Raw genomic sequence first — 16,477 nt, 5'->3', positions numbered from 1 at the left:
GGTTAAATTGTAATTTGTCATCTGGATGCAGTAAGCCGACAACTTGTGCACATTCAGCTTTATGTGTATGGCAAATAATAATAAATAAATAAAAATACAAGGGGAGCAGGGGTCTGGGAAAAATGACTTTGGCAATCAACCTCAGTGGCTTTTGACTACACTCAATTTTGGATTTAGGCACAGTCCCCGGAACGCAAACCCAGCATAAGTTGCAGGCTTACTGTATGCTAGTGTGTGTGCTTTCATAGCAAACCCCTGTTCTGATTTACTGTCTCCCAAGTCTAAAAACATACCTTCCTATATGAGCTCCTATTGAAACATATTCAAGCCATCAGATTAAAACCATAAAGAGTCAAATTCAGACAAGGTTTTCAGGGTGTATTAAAGAAGCTTTTAATCTTCTAGTGATACCAAACTAGACCTATGATCAGATCACTGTAGGGGATTTTAACCTCAAAGCCATAAGATAGCAGTAAACTGCACCCATAGCATGCATTTTTATGACAGAGCCCCCACCTAGTTCAGGTTGTATATAGTGTGTTGCAATCTAAGGACAGGAGCAAACAAGGTGCCAGAGACAGCTATGGTTAGAATCTCAGACCAGGGATTGGGAGACCAGTGTTCCAATGCTCACACAGCCATGAAGCTCACTGGTTAAGCTTGGGCCAATTGCTGCCTCTCAGCCCAACCTACCTCACAGGGAATTAAAAGGGGAGGGAGGGAGCCATTTACACCACCCTGTCTGTGTTCCTTGGAAAAAAGGTAGGGTATAAATGCAACAAATGAGCAACAAAATATACCTACCACAAGGGCTTGCAAGAATAGTACAGATTAGTTAAGTGAGCCATGCCACATTGTAGGCAGGAAGGCAAACATCCACAGGGTTCCTTACTGACCTGGCAAAAATCCCCCACTTTCTGAATATAATTACTCATCAGTTACCTACAATCTAAAGCATTCTATTTTTGGGGGGGGGGGTAACGTCAGGTTTGGAGAGGAGAGGGGAAGCAGATGGACTAAAATGACATCTTATCCATTGCAATCAACCTTTTAACTTAAGAACAGGTTCATAGCATAAAAATCATAACTCGACATAAACCACACGAGCAAGCATGTAGCCACATGTTGCCTAGGGAGGCAAAAATCACCCGGGGTGACTAGCCGGTTGCTGGAAACTACAGGAAGGGAGAGTGCTCTTGTACTCAGATCATGTTTGCTGATTTCCCACAGGCAACTATTCAGCCACTGTGAGAACAGGATGCTGGACTAGATGGGCCACTGGCCTAATCCAGCAAGCTCTTCTTATATTCTTAGCCATTCTACCCAGAAGTAAAATTTCTTATTGGAATCAAATCGGTCACCATACCATATTTCCAGCTTTTGTTGGTTGCAAAACATTGGCTCTGAGGCCTTCAAAGTGTGGATTTTGTCCTGTTGCTAGGATATCATACAGTTGCACATCAGCTGCCCCTCTGACAAGGAAGATGACAAGTCTGCAAAAGATGGCCCTGAAAAAGATGAAAAAGAGAAAAATAAGGAGAAGGCACCCAAGAAAATGCTATCTAGAGGTAAGACAGCCTCAGTTCTGGAATCAACTTGATTTCTGTGGGCAAAGATGAGCAGTAGTTTTTGTTTCCCTATTTACCAGGGGTCTGGGACTTTCTCTTCAGTTTGTGCATGCAAGCTGACCACATGACAAGGGGAAAGGAGTATGACAGTATTATATGTCAACCTCTCTCTGTCTGTCTGTCTAATAAGGGCACCTGTCACAACTTTCTAGGAGTGGATTTCCAGTCTATATCACAATGATGAGGAACCTGTGGCACTCCAGCTGTTCTTGGATTCCCGTTCCTATCAGCCTCAGCCTGCATGGCAAATAGAGAGGGATAATGATAGCAGAAGTCTAGGAACATCTGGAGAGCCAAAGTTTTCCCATCCCCACTGATACACATTTGCATGTGTCCACCTGTAAGTTTATTCCATTCCATTCCATTTTCATGTTAATCTACAATAAAAAACAATCTGCAGAAAATTGCATTTCAGCATATATTTCAATAATTATTTGAAACATAACTTTGAAAGTACATACATGTGTTACAAGCAATGGTTGAACAATTCATATTAGAATATGCAAAGATCAAATTTCCTTGGTATCCTTTGTTGTTTAGTTGTTTAGTTGTGTCCGACTCTTCGTGACCCCATGGACCAGAGCACGACAGGCACTCCTGTCTTCCACTGCCTCCCGCAGTTTGGTCAAACTCATGTTCATAGCTTCAAGAACACTGTCCAACCATCTCATCCTCTGTCGTCCCCTTCTCCTAGTATCCTTAGCACTCTGAAATTCTTTGCTCACATGGGCACAGGTAGACCACTAATGAAAATCTTGAGAAAACAGTCATTACACACCTTAACTGATCAGACAAGCCTTTAATTAATTCCTTTTTCCTTTCTGGTCCACATTCTGTTCCACAAAGCAGTGCTTGTTATAAATTTAAGAAGTTCTCCTCCCAAGATTTGTGTAAAGCCAGTAATCCTGTCATGTACAATAATTTAGCATATGATTGTTCAGGCAGTTGGTGGTAGAACAAGCAGCTAAAGGGTGGGTAAAAAATCAATATTGGGTATATTTGAGGGTTCTGGGGTGGCAACTTTGCCCTCAAATATGGACTGTTGTTCTTTCAAAGTGCTAGATTTATGTCCTACAAATGGTCTTTCCACCATTGACTCCAAAGGAAGCCATGGTTGTGGTAAAGGCAGAGGCAGCAGTTAACTTGGTCCTTCCAACACTGTCAGAACCCCTTTTATATTCTTGCTTGTTTTGACTCCATGGATATTCTCCCTGTGAACATGGCTTTTCTTGAGTATGTTGCTGTTTTCTTTGTTATAGATTCCAGCCAGGAATACACAGACTCCACTGGAATAGATTTGCATGAATTTTTAGTGAGTACACTGAAGAAAAACCCAAGGTAGGTTTCTCTGTGGTTATGTGGCAGATTTGCAAGTGGGAATAAGGAGGTGTTCCTGCAAGCTTGCCTGGTTAAAGAGAAAGTATGGGAGAGGGATCAGAAAGTATCAGCAACTGTTGGAATCTATGGTGGTGGTGGTGGTGGTGGTAGCTGCATAGTGGAGGTAGGCAAGCACCTATCAATGGGCTCTTTAACTCATGAGATGTGGAAAGTGTTGAAGAGCACTAATTGAGAATCCTCTAGAATGCACTCTGTTTGTCCAGCCGTGCTAGCCACAAAGGCACATGTGATATGTAGTTAGGATCTTACTTTCCAGCATCTTGAGCATAAAGTGGCCATGGTGAGGCCTTGGAATAAGTGGACTGTTGAGTGGTTTTAGGGTCCAGACCCTGTCTCAGCATGTGACATTCTTAGGCAGCACCTCATTAGGGTCCACTAAGGATGCCTTCCCTGGGGTCCCCTTTAAAATTAATTTTCTCTCAGTGCTCTTACCTGCTTGACCACTGGTGCTAGCCATGAGTAAGAGATTAAAGAGGGTCCAAGCTCAGAGAGTGAGAAAGTATCTGGGCTGGAGATGGGGAACCTGAGTCCCCCCACCCCGACATCTCTGAACTTCAACTCCTGTCATCCCTGACTATTGGCTATACTGTTGCTAGTATTACAAAATTGGAGTAATAATAATAATTTATTATTTGTACCCCGCCCATCTGGCTGAGTCTCCCCAGCCACTTTGGGTGGCTCCCAATTGAATATTAAAACAATACAGCATTAAATATTAAAAACTTCCTTAAACAGGGGTGCCTTCAGATGTCTTTTAAAAATAGGATAGCTGCTTATTTCCTTGACATCTGTTTGAAGGGCGTTCCACAGGGTGGGTGCCACTACCGAGAAGGCCCTCTGTCTGGTTCCCTGTAACCTCACTTCTCGCAATGAGGGAACCGCCAGAAGGCCCTCGGCGTTGGATCTCCTTCAGGTATATAGGACCGAGGCCGTTAATATACACACAAATAAGAATCAGAACAAGGCCACCATTACCATTCAATAATAAGAGTAATTCCTATTAACAAACCAACAGTGAACATAAAAAACGAAAATACATGCAACCATACAATTTATGTGACAAAATGTTTAAATAGTCTTCGCAAACTGAAAGTTTTTCAATATAATTTCTCAGTTCAATAGTATCTAATTGAATTGTACAGGTTCCAGTTCCATAAGGAGTCTTTTGATATAAAATATCAACACAGTATTTGATGTAGGAATCTTTTATAGTCAGATAAAGATCACAGTAGTCCAAAGTCAGAAAATGCTGATGCAGCGATTGATGTGGAAGTCTTTAAAGTAAGGTAGAGTCCCCAATAATCCAAAGCCAGGACAGGGCCCTGTTTCGGTATTTTTAACCTTCACCAGCTGCAAGGATTAAATATAACAAAATAACTGGAAACAACATGTTCACTGTTGGTTTGTTAATAGGAATTACTCTTATTATTGAATGGTAATGGTATACTGTTGCTAGGGCTGAGGTGTGTTGGAGTCCAACATCATCTAGAAGGCCACAGGTTCCTCATCCCTGGTCTAGTCGTCATCGTATTTTTCTTCCTATTACTGCTTCTTTATTACATTTATATATCACCTTTATCTTCTGAGGATCTCAAAGTGGTGTCCATTGTTCTGCTCTGCATTTCATCCTCACAACAACCTTGTGAAGTAGGTTAGGCTAAGAGATGGAGACTGGCACAGGGACACCCAGTGAGCTTCATGGCTGAGTTGGGATGTAAATCCTGCTCTCCCAGTTCTAGTCCAACACTCTTAACCATTACACCATGCTGGCTCAAACCCCCGTGGAATTATTTTTAAGCAAACATTTAATACTTAGCCCTGTTGTTATATGGAGAATATAGTGGTTTCCCATCCAATATCCACTTTGCTTCAGTAACACTGCAATATTCAGTGGACCTCCTGGAGTATCTTAGCAAGATTAGAATAATTCTAGCATTGCAGACTAACAAAACAGATGCATTCGTATACTGTGCATAAGAACAGAAAGAGAAAAAAATAAGTGGAATGAGTTAGTCAGGAAGGAATGTTAACAGCTCTAAAAACCACCTATAAATAGTTTCCAAATACTTCTCTGTAAAGTGCCTCCTGCCATCTCACTAATAAACAATGTCAAAACGGAATGCCAGTCATTGCCTGTTCTGATGTACTGTTTCTGTTCAATAATACAAGCACAATGAGAGCCCATGGGATATTGTGCTTCTAGAAGCGTAATCACTGCACCAAAATGAATCCACCTGAACAGGAATGGTCTACTTTTAACTTGCTACATCTGTTCTGCATCTCACAATGCAGGATGGGTAGTGATGTCTTCAATGTTGAATTACATTGAACGTTTTGATTAATATTGGAGTGGAGGAGGATATTAATCTTCAGATTTTTCAGAGAGAATTGTATAGCCATTTCTGAATGATTTTTCCTCTCCTTTTCTCCCTGCTGTCTCTCCCACCCTCCAAGGGACAGAATGATGCTGCTAAAATTGGAACAGGAGATTCTGGAATTTATTAATGATAACAAGTAAGTAATGTACTGGTCTGTAAGACAGAGTGACTTAAAGACTGATTTGTTTGAGAATGTTCACTAATTAAGCTGCTGATTTCAAACAATGCTTAGAAATGTATACAGTATTTATCTGACACATGAAGGCTGCCTTTATATAGAGTCTGTCTAGCCCTGTGCATTCTTCCTTAAATGACTGTGACTACCCTAGAGCAGGGGTAGTCAATGTGGTGCCCTCCAGACGTTGTGGACTCCAACTCACACCTTCCCTGATTGAAATCCTATCATCCCTCCCATCCTATACTGTCTGAGGCTGCTGGGAATCGTAGTGCAACAATTTCTGAAGCATACCTCATTGCCTATCTCTGCTCTAAGGCTGGGGTGGCTAATCTGTGATCCTTGAAATGTTTCTCAGTCATTGTGGACAGTGGTCAGGGGTGGTGGGAATTGTAGTCCCACAGCAGCTAATGTGCCACAGGTTAGGCATCCCTGCTCTGGGGTATTGGATTAGAACTGCACAATATGAAGAATGCGCAGCTACCCTATGTTTCCTTTTCTTCACCTCTTTTCCAGTTACTGTCATTAAGTTTGCATGAATGGTGATAGCACATGGAGTTTCCTTGCTCTCTCTCTCACTTGTGAGATGTGTCTCATAATGTCATGCATTGAAATTCACAAAAAACTTCTGGAGATGAGAGAAGGAGGAAGTGCTGGGTTGCAACTTTAACAACCATAGACGCGATAAAGCGTGTTGCGGGTGCATGTGCTCAACCTGTTCTATTCTTCTGCATTGAGTGGGAGGGTATGAATGGGGCTTGTAAGCACATTCGGGAGTTGAGTGGGTCAGGACATTGGGGGTGAGGCCAGTACATGGACGCATATGTCTTCAGGCGTTCTATGAATGCCTGAACCAGGACTCAGGTTTTCTCTGTATCATCTTGTTCTGCCTTCAGTTAGAAGCCCTTCTCTGGTATTCTCTAAATGGGAATTCCAGGGTTTGAAACTGTCTTCATGTCTACCAAAAGCACATTTTTTTGCCAATGAGCTTTTCCCAGGTGAACATGAGCTTCAGTCACAAGTAGAGACATCTCTAAGTCATGCTTCGCTACCTATAACAAGCTTGCTCATGCTCAGTGGGGAAGAAATGCAAGATTGCTGGTGTAGGGTTGCATAGAGTTGTAGAGTTGGAAGGGAGCCCAGGAGCCATCTACTCCAACCCCCTGCAATTCAGGAATCTTAGCTAAGCATGCCAGATGGCCATCCAACCTCTGCTTAAAAACCTCCAAGGAAGGAAAGTCCATCACCTCCTGATGGAGACTGTTCCACTGTCAAACAGCTCATACTGACAGAAAGTTCTTCCTGATGTTTAGTCGGAATCTCCTTTCTTATAACTTGAATCCATTGGTTTGTGCCCTACTCTGCAGAGCAGGAGAAAAGAAACTTGCTGCATCTTCCATATGATATTATGATATTTGAAGATGGCTATCCTATCTCCTCTTAGTCTCCTCTTTTCCAGGCTAAACATACCCAGCTCCTTCAAGTGCTCCTCATAAGGCTTGTTTCCAGACCCTTGATCATCTTGGTTGCCCTCCTCTGTACATGTTCCAGCTTTTCAACATCCATCTTAAATTGTGGCACCCAGGAGTGGACCAGGCTTCCCTATCCTGCCGCTTATTTCTATGCTGATATACACAGTGGGAGATCAGCATCATGCTTAATAACACCCACTTCATATTTGCAGAAACATATGGAGCCTTGGATCAGAAATATAGGCAAATATATGTTGAACCCATACACTTACAAAAAAGGATCTTGGAAAAAGGATCTTGAAAAGGGAACGGATATTGAGGTAGACCTCTGCCCGCCTGAAACTTTGGAGAGTTGCTGCTTGTCTAAGTAGACAATTATTGGAAAAGAGATAACAGATTGAGGTTGAATCCTGACAAGACAGAAGTCCTGTTTGTGGGGGACAGGAGACGGGCAGATGTGGGGGATTTCCTGGTCCTGAATGGGGTAACTGTGCCCCTGAAGAACCAGGTGCGCAGCCTGGGAGTCATTTTTGACTCACAGCTGTCCATGGAGGCACAGGTTAATTCTGTATCCAGGGCAGCTGTTTATCAGCTCCATCTGGTACGCAGGCTGAGACCCTACCTGCCTGCGGACTGTCTTGCCAGAGTGGTGCATGGTCTAGTTATCTCTCGCTTGGACTACTGCAATGCGCTCTATGTGGGGCTACCTTTGAAGGTGACCCGGAACTACAATTAATCCAGAATGCGGCAGCTAGACTGGTGACTGGGAGCAGCCACCGAGACCACATAACACTGGTCTTAAAAGACCTGCATTGGCTCCCAGTACGTTTCCGAGCACAATTCAAAGTTTTGGTGCTGACCTTTAAAGCCCTAAACGGCCTCGGTCCAGTATACCTGACGGAGCGTCTCCACCTCCAGCGCTCTGCCCGGACACTGAGGTCCAGTGCCGAGGGCCTTCTGGCGGTTCCCTCTCTGCAAGAAGCCAAGTTACAGGGAACCAGGCAGAGGGCCTTCTTGGTAGTGGCACCCGCCCTGTGGAACGCCCTCCCACCAAATGTCAAAAAGAAAAATAACTACCAGACTTTTAGAGGACAGCTGAAGGCAGCCCTGTTTAGGGAAGCTTTTAATCTTTAAAAATCTTTTAATCTTTAATATTTCTGTTGGAAGCTGCCCAGAGTGGCTGGGGAGGCCCAGCCAGATGGGCGGGGTATAAATATATTATTATTATTATTATTATTATTATTATTATTATTATTATTATTATTATTATTATTAAAGATGGTCACCAATGCTCTAAGCCAATTCGGCAGTTTCCAGTGCCTTTATGTTGTAGGGTTCTAATTGCCTATCATGTGCAGAACATCTGTAATTGCTCTTGAACTTGTAATGCTCTTGAACTCCACTAGACCTAAAGGCCTTGAATATCCTGTAACTAACATTGCTAGGAAAACCAAAATAAATTTTAAGGTGAAGGAATCATTTTGCAGTAGCGTTTTTCTGAATGAAAGTTCATAATGTTGAGTACATGTTTGCAACTCATTTGTCGTGGGTGGAACACACCACAATCCAAACAAAATCTCTAGCTCATGTTTTGGAAGTCCTGCTTTCTCATTAATCCTGGGGCCGATGGTTTATATTGTTATAAAATGGTCAGATGCCTCTCAGTATCCAGGGAAATGTATCCATAGTAACTAAAATAAGATAAGCAGAGAGATGCAGGGTTTGGCATTTGAAATATATGTTGAAGGAGTTTTAGGGCAGTGAAGACAAAGCCTGAATTTTCCATATTGGATGCTGATCTGTTCTTGGATCTAATCTTGCAATGTTCAGTTTAGCCGATCAGAAGATTAGGCAAATGTCTCCTGAAGAAGGTTCTATCTGCACATGGAACTGTTATGGCGGAGCACAAGTTTCAAGCTACATTCCTAAAATTGCAGGCCATTGTCACTACCTTTGCCTTTTAAAAAATCTGCACTATTCTTGGCGACACTTCATGTACCCTTAGTAGACAGATAAGTGGGTGATGACAAGTGAACATATTCTTGATAGTTAGCTTGGAAGAAAGCAGGGCAAGGAAGGAGGCAAAGATGACAACACTTCCGGGTTTGCCACATTCGCAAGCTGAAAAGACGCAACCTGAAGCGGATGTAACATGAAGTATGACTGTACATGGGCGGTTTTTCTTTTGTAGGGTCCAGATATGGGAGTTAATCTTCTGTCAATGGAGGTTTCAGGCTTCCTTGGTTTCTTATAGTCAGGTCTGGATAAAGAACTTAGTGCCTTAAGAAGGAGTTTTCTGTTCTTAGCAGCATTCTGTCCAACCTAGGGGGCTGTCCTCTATTTGCTCACATTTTGGCTAAACCTTTCATGAAAGGGGTTGTACTGTTGACTCCCAGGACAGTTCATAGATTTCCTACATGGGATCTTAATTGGGTCCTAACAGGGTTAATTGGCTCCATTTGAGCCTATGGATTCTTGTGACTTAAATTGCTTACCTTTAAGACAGTTTTCTTAGTTTCCACTACTTTGCTGAGATGGATTTCCAAGTTGGGTGCTCTTTCCTCTGACCCCCAACTGTGTTTCTTTCATCTGGATAAGGTAGTTCTCAAACCTGACCCAGGATTTATCCCTAAAATGAATTCCCTTTTTCATATATCACAGGACATGGTTTTGCCTTCCTTCTGTCCTAATCCCTCTTGCCCAGAGGAGCATATTTGGCATTCATTGGGTGTGCATAAGGCCCTCTATCTTCCTTTGGTTCAATGCATTACAGCAAATGTTGTCCCTATTTTCAAAAAGGGGAAAGAGAGGACCCAAACAATTACCGCCCAGTCAGCCTGGCATCAATACCAGGAAAGATTCTAGAGCAGATCATTAAGCAAACGGTCTGTGAGCACCTAGAAAGAAACTCTGTGATCACTAAAAGTCAGCATGGGTTTCTGAAAAATAAGTCATGTCAGACTAATCTAATCTCATTTTTTGACGGAATTGCAAACCTGGTAGATGAAGGGAACGCTGTGGATGTAGCCTATATTGATTTCAGCAAGACCTTTGACAAGGTACCCCATGATATTCTTGTAAAGAAGCTGGTAAAATGTGGGCTAGACAATGCTACCATTCAGTGGATTTGTAACTGGCTTACTGACCGAACCCAAAGGGTGTTCATCAATGGCTCCTCTTCATCCTGGAGAGTAGGAGACTAGTGGGGTGCCAGAGGGTTCTATCTTGGGCCCAGTCTTATTCAACATCTTTATCAATGACTTGGATGATGGGCTTGAGGGCATCCTGAGCATGTTTGCAGATGACACCAAATTGGGAGGGGTGGCTAATACCCCAGAGGACAGGATCACACTTCAAAATGACCTTAACAGATTAGACAACTGGGCCAAAGCAATCAAGATGAATTTTAACAAGGAGAAATGTAAAGTACTACACTTGGGCAAAAAAATGAAAGGCACAAATACAGGATGGGAGACACCTGGCTTGAGAGCAGTACATGTGAAAAGGATCTAGGAGTCTTGGTAGACCAGAAACTTGACATGAGTCAACAGTGTGATGTAGCAGCTAAAAAGCCAATGCAATTCTGGGCTGCATCAATAGGAGTATAGCATCTAGATCAAGGGAAGTAATAGTCATAGCTGCCAAGTTATCCCTTTTTTTAAGGGATTTTCCCTTATGCTGAATAGGCTTCCTCGCGAGAAAAGGGAAAACTTGGCAGCTATGGTAATAGTACCACTGTATTCTGTTCTGGTCAGAGCTCGCCTGGAGTACTGTGTCCAGTTCTGGGCACCACAGTTCAAGGAGGATACTGACAAGCTGAAACATGTCCAGAAGAGGGCAACCAAAATAGTCAAAGGCCTGGAAATGATGCCTTATGAGGAACGGCTTAGGGAGCTGGGTATGTTTAGCCTGGAGAAGAGAAGGTTAAGGGGTGATATGATAGCCATTTTCAAATATATAAAAGGATGTCATATAGAGGAGGGAGAAAGGTTGTGTCTGCTGCTCCAGAGAAGCGGACACGGAGCAATGGATTCAAACTACAAGAAAGATGATTCCACCTAAACATTAGGAAGAACTTCCTGTCAGTAAGAGCTGTTCGGCAGTGGAATTTGCTACCAAGGAGTGTGGTGGCGTCTCCTTCTTTGGAGGTCTTTAAGCAGAGGCTTGACAGGCATATGTCAAGAATGCTTTGGTGGTGTTTCCTGCTTGGCAGGGGATTGGACTCGACGGCCCTTGTGGTCTCTTCCATCTCTATGATTCTATGATTCTAACTTGCACAGTTCTGGGGTCTCCTAGTGGTTGAATCTTAGGTTCTGAATTGTAATAATCAAATGTTCCAATGAAAACATGTGTCTTTTCATTGGGGATTCAATCAACTAAATTATTGGGTGTGCAGAGTGATGTCCGCCCACACGATTGGCCTTTACTCCCCGTCTCCTGTGTCCCTCCCTGCACCTCCTAAATCTGCTTTATAGGATGGGGAAGGACCCAGAACAGGTTAATGGAAATGTGGAAAAGTCCAATTGAATGCCCCACTTAGCACTTTGTTGAATTCAGCCCCTGGCTTTGTTGCAGAAGACAGTATTCCAATAAAGAGGTTTCTTAGGTGCTTCTGTTTTTGTTTTTGTTTTCTGTGCCCCTTACATACAGGGCCCATAGCAGTGCCACTAGTGAAGTACTCTTTTTTTAATTACAAGTCATGCTCAGTTGCAGATACAACTGATCCCCTGCTTTCATTTCAGTGAGACTAGGTCACCTGGCCTTAGGCTCTAGTTTAAGATAATGCTTGCTTAAATTTAAGAGTGTGTCTTATTTTCTCTTCTCTTCTCCCTCCCCCCTCCATCCCCATTTGAACTTGGCTGCTGTCAGCAATCAATTCAAGAAGTTTCCCCAAATGACCTCATACCACAGAATGCTTCTACACCGGGTTGCTGCCTATTTTGGCATGGACCACAACGTAGACCAAACTGGGAAAGCTGTCATTATCAACAAGACCAGTAACACGAGAATGTAAGGCAAGAATGGGTTTAAGCCAGTTAGTGGATGGGAGGGAGGGAGATAATATTAGTAAAATTAATACTTGTAATTTATATATCTCTTTCGGGTGTTCAGAACTCTTCCCATATAATCTTAGTAATGTCTACAGCATTTGTGTATGCCAGGATAGTATTATTATCTCCTCTGTTAGGATTAGCTTGTGAAAAAAAAAATCACTTGCTCAAGGTTTCCTGTTGAGTTCCTGGCAGATGTGAGATTTGAATTGGCGGCTTCCTGGTTGCAGCTTTGTCTCTACTGCACTTTCCTTTGCTATATTTTTGTATCCTGCTTCTTGTTTGTGAAGGGCAATGATCTCTTCTCTTACCTTTTTGGACCATTCTCTTGACTTAGGCATATTTCTAACATGCAGCTAAATTTGATACTCAGCAAACCCCTAGCCAGTCCAGGTATTTCATATGTTCCAGCTCAAGCACACCTGGTGCAACTAATGAAGCCCTTGATTAATTGCATCAGGTATGCTTGAGACAACACCTGGTGTATTTGTGCTCTTGTGAATAGTGAGACTGGAGAAGCCTGTATAAGTTGCAATTTCAGTTCAATTTGGGGAAACCACTTGAAGCATGCGTTGTGTTCAAGTATTTCAATTGCTTTTGTTTGTTTTGCTCATTGCAAACAACTGAAAGTCTGTAAATTTTGATAATGAACCCAATTTGCAATGGGAGTTGAATGATTTCGATTGCAACTGTATGCCTTTTTCAGTCCTTTCATTTCCTGTCCTGGTTGATAGGGATGATGAATGCATTCCTCAGATACAGCATTCAGTCTCCTTAGTTTTTCACCACCCTTCCTCATGAAAGCTCGTTTGGCTCTTCTCTACAGCCCTGAACAAAGGTTCTCTGACCACATCAAAGATGAGAAGAGCTCTGAGTTTCCGCAGAGGTTTATCCTCAAACGAGATGATGCCAGCATTGATCGAGATGATAATCAGGTGAGAGAGGTGCATCTCACAAGTATTTGTGTGATGTGAATGCCAAGGGCTCTCTTGGGTCTTATGTGTACAAACATAGCAGTTGTTCTGCACTATGTGTCCAGTTCTCTCTACAGAGCCCTCAAACAAAGGGGGAAGACAAATTTGCTGAGGTGTCCTATCATTGCATACAGATCAGTGCACCATGGGGGAATTGGGGAATTCAGTAGCTTACAGAGCTGTGGGGAAAAAACTGCTTTCAAAGTCCTTGGGGACTTAGAAAGAAGTTGGATTTGAAGTGGTTGGCCTGCTGGTTGGTAGTTGTTGCTGATTTGCTGAGGAAGGGCACTGTAGAAAAATGATGTAGTAAGTAAGTAAGTAAAATTTTCATTGCACAGGAGTATAGGAAAATACCTCACACCATTTAGTCCAGTATGATCCATTTAATCTGATTTGTTCTGCTCTGACTGGCAGCAGCACTCTTCCTTATTACTTGTTACTAGAGATGACAAGACTGACACTGGGACCTTTTGCATACAAAGCACATACTCTTCCTCTGAGGTTTTGTACAGACACGCAAGAGAGCCTGATAGCTGCCTTGTTGTTTTGCCACTTTGAAAGTCATCACCATGGTAAAACCAAAGGCCAGTATGAGGGAAGACACATAACAAATCAGCAAGGTGTGATGGTCAGCACACAGAATTGGAACTGGGAGTTTTCCAGTGTTGTTTCAAATTCAGCCTCAGCAATTAGCCTTGTGCGGGTCTTTATCCATGTAAAGTACCCTTAACAGAAAGCCAACAAATGAATAGGTCTACAGGCTTTAGCTGGTTTAGCTGAATTAACCAAAACTTCACTTGATTAAGTTATTGGTAAGGGCCAATCTTTACTGCTGGGGCTAAGAGTTAAGAGCAACTTCTGTTTTTCAAGGTTTATTTTTGTTCTGGTATGCTACAGAATGGAGAAGTAAATAATATTTTAACGTTGGCCTTTTCTCCTAACAAAGAGGGGTAACTTTTAACGTAAATGGGGAGGCGACAAATGTCACGATGGAAGCAGTGCAGTTTGCATTATCACAGTTTGCATTTGTGTAGGTGTGCCTGCCTGTGATGTGGAGAACAGTGGGAATTGATTGATGTTGGCTGATTGTGATATCCTGAAGCAAAATAATTCCCATTTGTACTTTTCAGCAGTAGTGACATCTTACATGGAATTTCCTAAGTTAACTCACTCAACTCACTGGAAGTGATGCTCTTAGTTCAAAAGGAAGAGTTGTGCCAACTGATCTTCCTAAATGAAATGTGCCTCTGGAATGCACATTTTGGGTAGCAAATCTGTGCACCATAGCATTGTGTCAATGTGACCCCCCCCAACATGCTTCTAGTGTTCATAAATCAATTGTTCACTGTGTACTTTTCCTTACACAGTGAACAATTGATTTATGAACACTATACTACACAGTGGTGAATGTATGCTGAGGTCTTAACTAAGGTAAATTCTGTTTGTCAATCTAGATCAGAATCCCACTGCAAGATGGACGGAGGAGTAAATCCATAGAAGAGCGAGAGGAGGAGTATCAAAGAGTTAGAGAACGCATATTTGCACGAGAGGTGAGCATGAATACCATTTTAAAAAATCCTACTCCTACATGATCTTCTATTCTGGTTGTGTAGGTTCATGCCTATTTAGCTTCAGCAGTGTTGTAGCACTGAGTATCCACAAACCATTCATGGGCTCATAGAAATATATACTTAATGACGCTGTCTTTTTCATTAGGTTTCTCTCATGCATTACCATGAGTTCTAATCTGATTTTAAACAGTTCATCCTTTTCCTATCCAGTCACCGAGAAAAGGTTCTGAAGTCCAGCATGGTCAACATTTGCCATCAATCAGGGCTGTGGAGATCATTGCTGCTGTATGCAGACGTTGTTAAACATTTTGTTTATTCATTTTAAAATCGTCTTGTGTTGATTTACTTAATGGATTTAAAGGAATTTGATGCTTTTAAATGCTGAGCAGTTAGGCATACCAACCATGTTGGGCAAGGAGGTTGAAATTCATTTTGAATGGTCCATACTGAAGGAATGTACGTAATCAAAGGAAGCTGTTTCATAATGATATTTTAAACCTCAGAAATACAAGTTAGTTGCCCTAGGTTAAAAAATAATAATCCACAATTTCCCCCCACTCTTGCATAAAGTCTGTTGTTTTACTGCACCCTTAGACCTCAGATGGTCAATCAAAGCAGGCAAACCTCAATGTAACTCCACAGTAATTAGGCCATTGGGAGCCAAAGGGGCCCCCAGTCTTCTGCTGACACCAGACCGCTGTGACATCAGACCAAAAAAATTAATAGCATCAGGGAAGTGAGGACAAGCAGGGAGAGCAAGGGGAGAGCAAAAATGAAGGGGGCTGAACTGTCAAGATGGTTAACCTTTTGGTTGTAACAAAATAAAATTTTCCTTCCAGTAGCACCTTAGAGACCAACTAAGTTTGTCATTGGTATGAGCTTTCGTGTGCATGAAGAAGTGTGCATGCACACGAAAGCTCATACCAATGACAAACTTAGTTGGTCTCTAATGTGCTACTGGAAGGAATTTTTTAATTTTGTTTCGACTACGTCAGACCGACACGGCTACCTACCTGTAACTAGAACTTTTGGTTGTAAACGGCTTGTTCCTTATTTTTAGGGAGAAACAAATATCTCATTTTTAAAAGTAGTTGGGTGTTTTTAACTATTTAAGTTCTACGCAAAAATGTGTGTCTTGGGCCGCACGTATAAATCAAATTACAGATCTCCCTAGATCAATGAGTATACTTACATTTCAGTTGGAGACTGTAGCTATTGGGGTGGGGGATGGGGTGGGGAGCAGGAAGCAAAGAGGTAGGGGAAATATCCAATATTTTTAAGACTATTAGTTTATAGCCCAACATGTTTTGGATCCCTCAGGGAATTCCAAAATGCAGAAGCTTAGTCTTTTGTTATGCTGTCTCCCCTTTTACTATAGAAAGTAGAGATAGCATAACAAAAGACTGAGCTTCTGTGTTTTGAAATTCCCTGAATTATTATGAAGCAAGCCAACCTAGTCCTACGGTGGAATTGGTGTCATCCAATAAGAGAACCCAGTTGTCAACATGGGATATATAGCAATTGATAATGTTCCTATAAGGGCATTAGAATTACAGTCATACCTCGGGTTGCGAATGCTGCGGGTTTCACGTTTTCAGGTTGCAGACCGTGCTGAACCCTGAACTACCGGAACGGGTTACATCCAGGTTTTGTCGCTCGTGCATGTGCAGAAACGCAAAATGACGTCATGCGCAGAAGCGTGTGCAGATGTGGCGCTTCAGGCTATGAATGCTGCGGTTTGCAAATGTGCCTCCCGCACGGATCACGTTTGCAACCGGAGGTATGACAGTAATGAAAAAGCTTTGATCAGTGAGTTAGTTTACCAACACC

General features: G+C 42.3%; 1 protein-coding gene across 9 annotated transcripts in view; it reads left to right on the top strand.

The window, feature by feature from the left end:
- Window positions 1-16,477, top strand: part of R3HDM2 (R3H domain containing 2) — a 133,211-nt gene that overhangs the window by 77,207 nt on the left and 39,527 nt on the right. For all 9 annotated transcript variants that reach the window (XM_035102294.3, XM_060272173.2, XM_060272170.2 and 6 more), the window contains exons 5-10: window positions 1,442-1,568; window positions 2,888-2,966; window positions 5,481-5,540; window positions 11,921-12,061; window positions 12,929-13,037; window positions 14,531-14,626. In XM_035102294.3, coding sequence (XP_034958185.1) covers window positions 1,442-1,568; window positions 2,888-2,966; window positions 5,481-5,540; window positions 11,921-12,061; window positions 12,929-13,037; window positions 14,531-14,626 — 612 coding nt within the window. The remainder of the gene's footprint in view (window positions 1-1,441; window positions 1,569-2,887; window positions 2,967-5,480; window positions 5,541-11,920; window positions 12,062-12,928; window positions 13,038-14,530; window positions 14,627-16,477) is intronic.

The sequence above is a fragment of the Zootoca vivipara genome, chromosome 2, assembly GCF_965207765.1.
Source record: "Zootoca vivipara chromosome 2, rZooViv2.hap1.1, whole genome shotgun sequence".
In the NCBI taxonomy this organism is placed as follows: Eukaryota; Metazoa; Chordata; class Lepidosauria; order Squamata; family Lacertidae; genus Zootoca; species Zootoca vivipara.
This window is presented reverse-complemented; position numbering and strand designations above follow the sequence as displayed.